We start from the raw sequence: 12,622 nt of genomic DNA, 5'->3' as shown, positions 1-12,622 counted from the left end.
GCCTTGCTCTTAGAAAGAAACACGAAAAAAGCAAGTGTCTGACAGAGCCTTGGAGCTACAACATCGTTTGCTTCAATGACAACTTGTAGGGGGGAGAAACCTAACAACTCTGGATTTGAACGTGCGCTAACTGCCTATCCTCCCAAGTCACAAGTGTACTCTTTGAGTATAGCTGCTATTGCTAGTGACGTTCACTACCGCTCAGAAAAATACAGAATAGAGGAGTTACGCAAGATAGATAAATACATTAACAGTGTCAAATTTAAAATGTTTTCTAATTATCTTAATCAAGAGCAGGCGTGATGGGAGAATGATCATTGAATGATCACACATCTAGGAGTTAGCACTTAGCACCACACAAAGTCAGCATTTTAGCAAGCTAGCAACCAATGTTAGCAATCTTAATTTTAATATTGCAGCTGTACGATGAGATGATAAACATGGAACGCAGAAGTGCTGTGAGCCTGTGACATATCATGGACATGAAGTCAGCCATCAAAGATGAATGAAATAACTAATTACTTCAAGGTGAACATTATTCTCTTCATGGTGTTAATGTTTGAAGAGCATTTCCAAATGTCCACGCGTTCTTCCCGAGAGGATTACCTAACTGATAAAGGGCCTCTGAGCAAAAGCGCCCTTAACTTCTCGGGAATACAACAGATTTAAAGAGATGGGGTAAAAAAAAAAGAAGTTTGATTTTAAAAAACATGCATGCATAAAGTCTGTAAGCTACGGAAGCGTATTGCATTCACTTGAAAAAAAAACAACTCCTGTTTTTCTGACAAATTTTTGGGGTGGAGCTTTGTTTTTTGAGTATTTTTATTTTTATTTTCAGTTTTTCTGAATATTTTTTTCAGTTTTACTGAATTTTTTTTTTTCTGTCCAAAAAATATTTTGAAAAACAGGCAAAAAAAAATATTCAGAAAAACAGGAGGAAAAATGACTCCGAAAAACAGGGGGGAATTATTCAGAAAAACAGGCAAAAAATTATTCCAAAAAACAGAATTTTTTTTTCTGTTTTTCGGAGTATTATTTTGGGACCTCTGAACTCCAAGTGACCTGTTGCAGACTCTCTAATAGCGGAAGCGGACACTTTCCCGCATACCTCCATATGTAATAAGATGGTCATGTTTACTTACTGGCTCTCAATAAAGGAATGAATGTGTATACTGCATTGTGGTTTGTTCTCTAAACTCTGAGGGAAAACCCTTTTAAAAAAAATATTCAGAAAAACAGAGGAAAATACATATTTTTTTAAACTGAAAAAAATTACTCAAAACAGGAAAAAAATATTCAATAAAACAGAAAAAACCTTTAAAATAACAAAGCTCCCCCAAAAAATTTGTCAGAAAAACAGGATTTATTTTTTCTTCAGGTAAATGCAATACGCTTCCGTAGTAAGCAGAGAAAAAGTTACCCCCCCCCCCCCCAAAAAACGGCATTCCAATCAAAGATGATATGGATGGAATGATCACCAACACGGAGAAGTGGGTGTGCCTATCACACCTGACTGGACGTGAGGCAATCTATAATCTGGTCGCCAGCCAAGGGCAGGGCACAAGTGCTAACACTGTCATTCATACAATTTTAGCGCACCGTGCTCCCCTGCAACTTCACAACAGTAATGTGTGAACTGAAAAAGTAAATAGTACCACACACCAATTATTACAAGCAGTCACTTTTAAGATTGGTCATCTATTGAAAATGTTCTGTCAGTTTTTCATGACTGTACATATTAACACCAGCCTCCCAGTGCCCACAGTCATCTTGATGGTCTTTATCAAGTTCCCCGTTGACCATGTCACTGCTACTGGAAGTGTGGTCATTTTCAAGGCCGTTGCATTGCACTCTTGCCCCCCTCCTGGTGGAGCTCCATTGGGTGTGGATTTGTGTCTCAGGGTACGATCACCCTGGTGGAGCTCCAGTAGGCGGCCTGCTGTGGCGTGAGCACTTGGACGTGACATGTAGGGCATGACTGCTTCCTCCATAACCATTCCTCTATGCACTGAAAGACAGAATAAACACAAATGTCAGTTTAACCAAAGAATAGCAAAGATACTGCATGATGTCAAGAGCAGGAAACATACATTTCCATGTATGTACTGTATAGTCATTTCAGGAAATGTACATTTCCCTCTTAAAATAATTGCCTAGGTCATTTTTTTTTTACCTTAATCATCTCTCCATGATGCAAATTGTTCAATATTTTGTGTTTCCTGAAAAATCTGAAAAAAATGACTCGGGCGATTATTTTTAAGAAGGTATCGATTTGTCCTTTTGGTTTATATCAATGTGAGATAAGAAGTGGCAGTCTAATGTCTTTGTTGTGTATTTACCTCTCGATGGAATGTGTGTGTGCACTGCAGCTCGCGGACACCGCCCGATCCTCGGTTCAGGTCGTTATGGCAGATCAGACACATTCTGTCTGCATCGCTCTACAGTACACACAAGCAGATTTTAGTTTTTTATATATATTTTTAAAACTATTTTAACATAGATTAATGACTTTGAACATTAGAGGAAGAGTTTGCAATTTCACCCTTCCAAGTCACTCCTTCTGTCTTAATAACGATTCTTACCAAAATGACAAAAAAGTGATTTTGGGGGGTGTTTCTGATGGATTTCTTTCTTCTTCTTTTTTTTTTTTTTAATCTTTTCAAGTGGGGAAGTAAAATGTGGCTGTATTCACTGCTCAGTATAAAACATTTTTAAAAAAATCACATTTTTAAACTCGTGTATAATGTGAGTGCACACACCAACACCAACCCCCATTTAACCTCTGATTAACCCCAAATAAAGTTCAGGTGTTCTAGTAGGCTTTTCTTTATATATTTTTTTATTTTCAGCAGAAGCCTTGGTTGTTGTTGTTGTCGTTTTTTTTACAAAATTGACTGGTATTTGTAGCTGCCCTCTACTTTGTATTGCACTTTCATGCTTCACTCTATCCTTCCTTTGGTGATGAACAGTGTTGTGTTTAAATAATAATAATAATAATAATAATAATAATAATAATAATAATAATAATAATAATAATAATAGAGGTTCAGCCTTGTTTTTTTTTGTTTTTTTTATCAGATCAGGTCACATTTTCCATATGCAATTGGGAGATTTTGTTAAGGACCAATTAAAATCAAAGTTGATCTTTTTGGACATAATTCCAAAAGCTATGCTAAGTTACTACAATCTTGCAAATGTACTCGTAGCCATATATCACCCACCAAAGACATGACATTGCGTCTCCTGAACTGGCCCTTTCTCTCAGGCGTAGTAATGACCTCCGGGATTGTAGGTATGAGAGAGGGTCTTCGCTCAGTGGCAGGTGAACAGGGGCCGCCCTCCTGCTGCGAGGGCAGCAGGCGGCGAGAGGAGGAACTCCGCAGCAGAGTCTTGGCGGTCACGGGAGCCCGGGTGCAGGAGTGGAGACGAGCAAGCTGCATGGTCGTGAGAGTCGACTGTGGCACACCAGTGAGAGTTTATTTTATTCACAGGAAGCAACTGGAAACAACCACTAACCAGAGAGTGCAAAAAGTAGTCACACTCTGACTTTACTGTAGTGGAAACACAGATAGCTGTGTAAAAAAGTTACAGTAGAAGAACTGATTCAACTTGACTCCATTTTAGGGTTGGGCAAGTTAAAGCACAACTAAGCGAAGTCTGCCATCTAGTGGTGAATAGTGCTTTTACAAGGTACAGCTGCCAGTTGTCCATCCCTGCTGTATATACAATAGGCTACCTGTTTTGACATACACACAGAGAAATCCTTCAGGAGTTAAGAGTAAAAAGTACAGATTTTTGTTTTCAAATAAAGAGAGTTCAAGTAAAAAGTCGCCTGAAAAATAAATGATCAATTAAAGTCGGCCTACAGTACCTGAAATAAATCTACTTAAGTACAGCAATGAAGAAATTCTACGGGCTGCATATTACCAGACACGGTAATGATGATCTGCGTTTTGTTTGAAGACGTGCAGGTTTTTCTTCTCCGTCCTCATTTTTCTCTTCATCAGTTGTCTTCTGCTGCTCGCCACCTCTGTACCGCTGCATCCAGGCATTGAAAATCTTGGCATCCTCCTCCTCGTCCTCCTCTTCAACTTCCTCCTCTGAAATTACAGGGTTCCGGTCTTCTGCAAAGACCTCGCCTTCGTCTTCAGAATCCATAAGCAAGGTTCTACTCAGCTTACCTTGGGATAATTAACAGGCCAACGTTCAGGTACTAATGGATAGGCTGTAAAAGGTCAAATTAGCTGTTACTTGGCTGGAACAAACTAATACAATGCTAGTCTTTATCAATGTGCTGCCTCTGCTTCAATCTCGTTGCTTGTGTTGCACTCGCCAAAAGCCTGATAATCCATTTAGGCAAAGATGGATAATGCTGGTTTAGTGTATCTGTGTCAAAGTAGCCCAAAGGTGAGAAAGGGGTGTGTAACGTAACACGACAGTTTGGTTAATCAATGAAGTTCACATTAGGCCATCCTTTACAACCTATATTCAATCAAATACACTACAAAGACAAGATATTTAATGTTCATGATTATTTTTTCAAATATTAACTTATTTCGAATTTAGGTACAATTTAAGGTAGGCATATGAGATTTGTGATTAATTAAACAGGCCAATATTTCACAGTAAGTATACACTGAGACGAAATCATCATTATTTCAGTATTTTTGTTAGGCGGGGTGTTCTGATATTTTTAAGGGTGCTTTAGCTCAATAACGATTGTGGAAGACTGCCTACTGCATGTCAAGGGAGCAAATAAACGACTAATGGAATTTTGATGGTAATAAGTGTGGAAATCCTCTGATGACCATGACCAAGGTAAAGAAACACATTTTGATTTAAAAAGTTAAGCTGTTGAAATGTACTACTGTATAAGAAAAAAAATCATTGCATTGTGAAAACAAACAAACTTGAAGGGATGAAAAATAAAAATAATAATAGATATTTTATATTTATGAAATGCAGTAAAAGAAGCATAAAACATATACAGTATATATATATATATTTAATCTATAGGGGTGATAAAAGTTAAAATCGAACATGGTCTTCTCAAATAATGTTCCGATTGGCTGATTGGCCGTTGTTGTGATGACGTATGCGTGCGTGCGGCCGGGCGTGTACCACAAGCAGTTTTACCTTCCGGTATGATGGCTGTCTAGTCTGATGTTGGACCGTAAATGAAGGCTGCTAACTTATCAGGATTATTACCAACTTGAATTTCCAGTCTGTGACCTAAAGGCCAAATGGGTTCGTGTTGTTGCATTATTATTTTTTTGTATTACGTGAGAGAGCGTCATTTATCAGACTAAACAGTTAGCTAGCTAGCCAGCTTGTATGCACTTTCTGTTTGCGAGTACTGTAAACAAATTCCATGAAACGAACAATCAAAACATCAGTAATTAGTAAACAGTAAAGTTAGGTTGTTCTTACATCGAGTTAGGTAGATATACAAGTAATAGATAATTTTATTTATGAGATAATGCCTCATTTTTGGATGCTTCGTCCTTTGCCCCTTTGTTCTAAGTTACCTGCTCGTTTGCTATAAGTTGCCTCGTATACAGCGTCGTCATTTTTGGAAAACAAGGAAAAAGCACAAAAAAAATTAACTAAAAAAGAAGAGTTCAGTTGCCTCCATTCAACCTTTGCGAGTACCATGACCTGGAAGAGTTGAACAAGACAGAAACATGAAAGACAGTGTTTTTTTAAAAACACATTATTTTAATTAATTTATAGTAGGATTTAGTACTAGATTAGGAGTAAGGCCAAAGAAGAGATGGAAAGATAATATATCTCATTTCAAAGTGAAGCCAGAGGATGCATAAAATAGGAGTTCTTTCACAGCGCAGGGGTGGACAAATTCGGTCCTCCTGGGACCTTCTCCAACACAGCTGATATATGATCAGCTCATCGGCAAGCTCTGCATAAGCCTAGGACTGAGTTTGCCCACCCCTGGTCTAGTGTGAAAAGTTGTGGGAAAGAAAAGATGAAGTGCAGTGGGCAGTGGTTCTCAACCGCGGTCCTCAAATACCCCTATCCAGCCTGTTTTCCATGTCTCCCACAACCAGCACAGGTGTTTCAAACAATCAGCTAATCAGCAAGCTTTGCATGAAGCCTGATAACGATCCTCAGCTGTGTTGGCTGGGGAGACATGAAAAACAAGGTGGATAGGGGTACTTGAGGACCGGGGCTGAGAACCAGTGTCTTAGGGAACTTAAATTTAGCTAGGGTTAGGTGGGAAATCTATTTTTGGTGTGATCCTGACTAAAACAACCAGATTTCATACAAAAAGAGTAGTCTCTTGACTTATAAGTGCCAACCGTTATGAATTTTATGAGTTGTGTATATTGTGTATTTTTATATTGTTTTGTGTTGCCAGCCAAAACTTGGCTACAAACCTCAAGTGAAGTGGAAAAAATAAATGGCACAGTTAAGATTCTGTAATGCATGTGGACAAACAGATCTGTCTGCTTACTGTACTTATGACACAAATAAATAATGGAGTCAAAACACAGCGATGGTTAAGTATCGAGCAGAATGTCGCTCTACATAACGGAGTAAAAGTGCTGTGTGTTCTTAAAAAAACACTCAAGTTAAAGTAAAATCACACTACTACTAATACTACCTGCCTCTGAATATTATTATATTTTCCAATTGTAATTCCATTATAAATTGTACTGGTGCTCTCTCTCCGCAGCCTCTCCACTCTCCTTCTCCTCGCTGCGACTCCTTGTCCCTCCTCTTCGTCTGCTGACGGCGGCAATGTGGCAGGTGGCACAGCAGCAGAGCGTCAAGAATTATGGGATTCTGGAAGAGTTTGTGTCTCTGATGACAGAAGCAGTTCCCCAGTTACTGACAGAAAAGCAGAGGAGCCTGCTGCTGCTTGCGCTGAGGGCCAAGGTGCAATCTTTGTCCTATTTGAGTGTGTGTTTTTTTTCTTTTCAACCAAAAGCATTAGTTGTGATTTTTTTTTTGTTTACCACCACAATAAAACCTCATGTGTTTAAATCATTGCAGTTCAGAAAAGTCTAAGCATCAACATTTCGTCATTTACCACAGGTGAGCCTTTATGAAGCTGAACTGAAGACTAATCACCAGGACAGGATTCGCTCCAGCTCCATGCCACCAGTGAGAGAGAGAGAGAGAGAGAGAGACACACACACACACACACACACACACACACACACACACACACACACACACACACACACACACACACTATTTTCATCGTTTAGTTTAATTTAATCCAGGTTTCATCATCATTTTCACATACTTAAATTAAAACGTAAAAAACAACAACTGTTGCAATCAATTCACTCACTGATCTTATTAAAATCTATTCTCCTGTTATTTTTCTTTTTCTCGTCAAATATTTGTTGTGAAAACTAGCCAAAGCATTGTCTTGTAACATCCAGGGAACATTTTGGGATTTACATTTTTCTGTCTGCCTTCCTGCATCACCATAACCACAACAACCAAGGCAGATCTCCTTTGTGAAAAAAAAAATAATAGCAACTAGCAAGCGTAAAATGTTATCCATTCAACCACTTGAATTGTAGCAGTCTGGCCAAAGATCGAATTTAACACAGTACATGTAAACTGAACTTCACATAAGTGTGGAAAATGTGTAGAGAGGCCAATGTGATTGTAAGTAAAGTAACATGATTAATTTATGCATGTGTCATAAACATAGTCATTTTGAAGTTGACACGATCAAACTGTGCTTTACTTTTGTGGTTTTTGTTTCACAGCTCAGTGCAGGATCACAGATTGTCGACTGTGATTCTGTTTTATTGACTCTGACTGAAAAAGCAAGTCCAGTGGATAGAGAGTGCCTCTTGCAGGTCAGAGGAGCAGCAACAAGAAGATACCACATCTCAAGATTAGCCTGTCCTTTCATGCCACCTTTTTTTACTTTGCTTTTTAAGGATGTGTTCAACCAGACGTTTGACGAGGCTCTCCAGACTCTTCTGTCTGACTTCCTGGCCAGGCTGGAACAGCTTTTTCCGGTTCCTGACTTCAAACAGGTACACACAAATTCATGGAATGGACAAAAAGTGTATTGTTAGGATGCAAATGTTGATGCAAGGCCATGATATCATTTTCTGTAAAGTATGAAAGACAATGAATAAAACTAAAAAAAGTGATTTCTGTAGAAAAAAACGGTTGAGAAATGTGGAAGGAGAAGTGTGTATTATATACTAAAGGCACTTGGGGGGGTTTTCAGGCTGCATCATGGCTCAGTGCTGCCCCCGCTGGCGTGGCTGACTGTTTCAGTCTGGCTGACAGGGAGGACCTGAAAGTACTACTGAGTAATCAGAGCTGTCAGTTGGGTCAAGTCGCTCCCGCAGGTAGAAATCATCCATCTGGCTGTGCGTCTTGTTTGTTTGAAGCCGACATTTGGGAAAACTTGTTATTTTATTTTTTCAGTTGATTGTGACACGGAGAACATCCTCCACTCTGCTTGGTCCCACCCTCTCATCACAAAGCTAACCAATCCTGAGCCTCCTCACCTCCGTGTACAAGTCCAATCGGATTCCCACATTGACACGGGTATTATCGCCCTGGATGTTGATATGGAGGTAACCATGAAGATGGAAGATGAAGAAGAGGAGACTGTGACTGGCCAAATGCCATCACCAGCTGAACCCAAGCCCAACCTCGGCTCAACTTTGGATTCAGTCTCTCATGTAAACTTGGAGGCGGACAGGTGAGGTTTTTTCCTGCCTGATGTCATCATCCATGCCACACTTAATATATTTCACCAATCAATGTTTCTAATTAGAGTGGAGGACTCAGGCTCAAGCCAATCAAGAAATGTGACAGATCAGCCGCCCTCTGACGCCATATACAGTATTCCCCAGCATTCTCAGCGAGTGGCTCACAAATGTCCGAAGTGTGGGAAATTTTTCATCTACCGCTCTCAGGTGAGGTCTGTCTCCACACTGTCACCACCACAACTAGTTCCAAGAACAACAAGCTCAGGTGGCATCATGATAATATATTTTTAAATTAATCTGTTATTGGAATTTTATTCTGCCAGTTATTGGCATCAGCCTAAAAAAAATCCATATCAGTCAGGTGAGAGTACTGACGGCACTAATGAGCTGTTTGTCTGCAGGTGATAGGTCACCTGCGTTCCAGCAAGTCGTGTGGCTCCGCCGTAGCCGCGACTCTAAAAGACCGCCAGGCTGAAGCGCAGACTGATGACGAGGCACTCCCCTCCCCAGAACATCAACGTAAAAACCTCCGCTCCATCAAAAGCCACATGTGTTTCCAGTGCGACGATATCTTCGACACCAAAGCTGAGCTGCTGGCGCACCAGCGCAGCCACCGTGCCCGGCCCGTCTTTCGATGCGGCCAGTGTGACAAGGAGTTCCTTCACCTGGCCAGTTTGACCAATCACAAGCAGACGCACCGTGACAGCAGCGGGTATATCTGCGACCAGTGCGGCAAAGAGTTCAAGTCGGACAAAGAGAGGGACGCCCACCGCCTGCAGCACCGGCCGCCTGACCTCACCTGCACCGAGTGCTCGCAGACGTTCAGCTCGCAGACGCGGCTCCTGCGACATCTTCAGACTCATACGTTGGAGGGTGCCGAGCTGCGCTATCGTTGCCGTTTCTGTGAACAGACCTTCTCAGGTAACGTGGATAGAGGTGGCAAAAATACTTTGTACTTAAAGGGGAAGTCAACCCAAACATTTTCTGTGTGCCCAGACTAGTCTAAACTAGGCATGGGCCGATATTAGATTTCGACGGTATGATAATCGTGAGCAAAAATATTGCGGTGTCAAGGTATCACAATATTACAATTACAGCTCTAAAATGTCCTTTTTAAAGATATTTGGGTTAAAATAAAACAGTTTTTTTTTCATTCAACACATTCTATTTCATTTTTCAACTAAATATCGAATATTTGGTACATTAAGAAACGTGTACCATGCTAAGTTTAAATAAATAAATGTTGACATTCTTCTTGTTTGGATTCTTCTTAGCAAGTCACAGTGTGCCATCTCCTGTAGTTGCTCAGGAACAAGTCATTTTCTGTTGACATCAAGTGACAAAATGGCCGCCCCCTGAGATGGATAAAAATGGATGGATTTTGCTGCTTAAATAATATTCCACAAATGCAATGTTAATCAGAATACCGTTTTTAGAATAGTTGGGGCACATACATCATATTATTGTAAATTTAAAAAAAAAAAAATGGGGGGGGGATTATTTAATGGAATAATCAATTTTAAAAAGATTCAATTGTGACAGGCCTATTTTTGTAGTGCTTAGTATATATTTTTTTAGGTGATGGTGTATATGTGTGAATGACTGATTAATTCCCAACAGTCAACATCAAATTTGATCATGCCTCCATGCATGATGTCACTTGTTTATCTTCTCTAATTCTCTGCAGGTGTGACTCTGCTTCGCATCCACCAGCGCTCCCACACGCCCCTCTCATTCCAGTGCGACAAGTGCAACAAGATGTACGCCACGCTCACCGGCCTCCAGTCCCACCAAGCGACTCACAACGCAGACAGTCGCCTCCTGTGCTCTCAGTGCGGCAAATGCTTCAAGACCCGCGACGGTCTGGAGGGCCACCTGAGGACGCACAGTGGCGAGCGGCCGTATCGCTGCTCCTACTGTTCCAAAGATTTCACCGCGCTCGCCGGCCTCAATGTGCACGTACGGCAGCATACCGGGGAGCGGCCGTATGTGTGCACAGTTTGCGGCAAGGGCTGGCCGTCCGGTGGCGACCTGCAGAAACACATGAGGGTTCACACAGGTGAGCGGCCGTACGCCTGCGAGGAATGTGGGAAGTCGTTCGCTCTCTCCGGCCACCTGAATGAACATCGTCGCATCCACACCGGTATGTTTAACTGCTCTGCACTCTTAAAATGTAAATGCTTAGTGTTCCAGATGTAAACATGGCTGATTGGTGTTTGTGAAATGCTTGGCATCCAGGAGAGAAGCCCTTCTCCTGTCCTGAATGTGGAAAATGCTTACGGAGGAAGTTCGACCTGACGAAACACTTGTTGTGTCACAGCAACAATCGTCCATATGCCTGCGTCTCCTGTCCCAAGAGTTACACTCGCAGGACTCACCTGAACAGACACCTGTTGACACACGGGCCAGCCGGCGGCGAAGCGGTGCCACCTGACGAAGTTTGACACTGTTTTTTTTACTTCAGCAGCCTTAAAGGATGTGCAGCTTTTCTTTAGTTTTTTGTTTCGTTTTTTTTTTTTTTTTTACAATTTTAGGTGTTTTGAATGACACAGTGTTCCAAATTATTATGCATTTACTTTTTCCCGAAATTTTCCTAAATGGATACAATTTAGATACAATTTTAGTTTATAGTCATGGAAAAAAAGAGACTACCGTTATGTGTATTTCTTCTTCATTTTTATGTCTGGTGCCACTGAAAGTGTATGAAGAGACTAACGGACACAAAAGAAAACAGATGCCTTAAACCAGGCAGTACTATGCTATAGATAATTAAGTAAGAAGTTCTGAAGTGATTTTGGTTATCAAGAAAAACTTTTGAAAAATGTCTCGATCAGCTCCTAAATTCAGTACTAATGAGCTTTCTTTTTTATTTTAATTTAAAAAATATATTTTTTTATTTTTTATTTACTCATTCACTGCCATTGACGGCTATAGACGTCAAAAATTCATTTGAACTATTTCTATTAGTTTAACATTGTTTCCACTTTTGTTAACAAGAGTATGAAAACCTAGAGAAAAAATATTACTGTACATTTAGAACAGATATAAAAATGTGTGATTAATCGTGAGTTAACTAGTGAAGACATGCAGTTAATTACAATCAAAAAAAAATTAATCGCCTGACACGATTTAAAAAAAAAGAAAAAAGAAAAGAAAAGATTATTTAAAATGAGGGGCGTCGGGCGATTACATTTTTTTATCGTAATTAATCGCATGACTTCACTAGTTAACTCATGATTAATCACTGATTTTATATCTATTCTAAATAAACAATTTTTAAAAAATCTAGGTTTTCATACTCTTGTTAACAAAAGTGAAAAAAGTTAAACTAATAGAAATATTTCAAATGAATTTTTGACATCTATAACCGTCAATGGCGGTTTTCCCATGGCTATAAGGTATTCTTATTTTCATTTTAAACAAACCACAATGAACAACATTTGTGGGGCCAAATTACTTAAAATAGTTTTCTGAATTAATTCAACAGTTTGAGAAAAAAAAGAAGCAAATAGGTTGTAAATTTTTCATCAAATCATTTACATAGAGCTTCTATGTTAAAAATGGGGTCTCTCTTTTATATCACTTTACATAAAATTTTAAAGTCAAAGTTGTTTCTTGCCTGTATCTCGTTTTAAGGGTGCACAAATTGCCTCAGAGTTTCTGTTTGGAGGCACACTAAAAAAAAAATACACTGCCAAATCTCATCCATCTTGATCATCCAAAGTAGCATAGTATACATTAGCAAATAAAACTATTAGAAAATATATTTCATGTATTTTGTTTGACTTTTTGACATTGTTTAGGAATAGCCAAAACACAGATTTATGCTTGAAAGCAAGCCGTTTGGAATATCCCGCATCTAAAGGTGATTGGGATACAAGAAACAATGAGGCTCACCTTTGAAA

The 12,622-nt window shown here is 39.7% G+C and overlaps 2 protein-coding genes across 3 annotated transcripts; one reads left to right on the top strand and one right to left on the bottom strand.

Moving 5' to 3' along the window:
- Window positions 1–208: 208 nt before the first annotated feature.
- LOC144059418 (uncharacterized) lies at window positions 209–4,329 on the bottom strand. 2 transcript variants are annotated; one of them, XM_077578510.1, is made up of 5 exons: window positions 4,182–4,329; window positions 3,928–4,100; window positions 3,222–3,455; window positions 2,340–2,438; window positions 209–2,008 (listed from the first exon to the last, which is right to left on the bottom strand). In XM_077578510.1, exons 2-5 carry the CDS (start codon window positions 4,042–4,044, stop codon window positions 1,898–1,900), a joined length of 561 nt encoding a protein of 186 aa, XP_077434636.1. In that variant the 5' UTR covers window positions 4,045–4,100; window positions 4,182–4,329; the 3' UTR covers window positions 209–1,897. The 2 variants fall into 2 exon arrangements, with proteins under 2 accessions (XP_077434636.1, XP_077434630.1); XM_077578504.1 differs by having other exon boundaries at window positions 213–2,008; window positions 3,928–4,323.
- Window positions 4,330–5,132: 803 nt separating this feature from the next.
- On the top strand, window positions 5,133–12,483 carry LOC144062814 (uncharacterized). Its single transcript, XM_077584539.1, has 11 exons — window positions 5,133–5,247; window positions 6,695–6,897; window positions 7,057–7,125; window positions 7,749–7,841; window positions 7,926–8,024; window positions 8,225–8,348; window positions 8,428–8,707; window positions 8,783–8,924; window positions 9,119–9,638; window positions 10,405–10,860; window positions 10,956–12,483. Exons 1-11 carry the CDS (start codon window positions 5,244–5,246, stop codon window positions 11,159–11,161), a joined length of 2,196 nt encoding a protein of 731 aa, XP_077440665.1. The 5' UTR covers window positions 5,133–5,243; the 3' UTR covers window positions 11,162–12,483.
- The last annotated feature ends 139 nt before the right edge of the window (window positions 12,484–12,622 follow it).

Source organism: Vanacampus margaritifer, chromosome 1 (genome assembly GCF_051991255.1).
Source record: "Vanacampus margaritifer isolate UIUO_Vmar chromosome 1, RoL_Vmar_1.0, whole genome shotgun sequence".
Taxonomy (NCBI): domain Eukaryota; kingdom Metazoa; phylum Chordata; class Actinopteri; order Syngnathiformes; family Syngnathidae; genus Vanacampus; species Vanacampus margaritifer.
Note: the sequence above shows the minus strand (reverse complement) of the source record. Positions and strands in the feature narration are given on the sequence as shown.

Bases quoted from the DNA above. Each gene is read 5' to 3' on its own strand.
- LOC144059418 (XM_077578504.1), bottom strand. From the start codon at position 4,158: ATGGATTCTGAAGACGAAGGCGAGGTCTTTGCAGAAGACCGGAACCCT. The intron at 3,456-3,927 runs GTAATATGCAGC...GGTGTGCCACAG, and splicing joins GATCATCATTACCGTGTCTG to TCGACTCTCACGACCATGCA. The intron at 2,439-3,221 runs GTGGGTGATATA...TGTGTACTGTAG, and splicing joins GACGCAATGTCATGTCTTTG to AGCGATGCAGACAGAATGTG.
- LOC144062814 (XM_077584539.1), top strand. The intron at 8,925-9,118 runs GTGAGGTCTGTC...GTTTGTCTGCAG, and splicing joins TTTTCATCTACCGCTCTCAG to GTGATAGGTCACCTGCGTTC. The intron at 10,861-10,955 runs GTATGTTTAACT...CTTGGCATCCAG, and splicing joins ACATCGTCGCATCCACACCG to GAGAGAAGCCCTTCTCCTGT.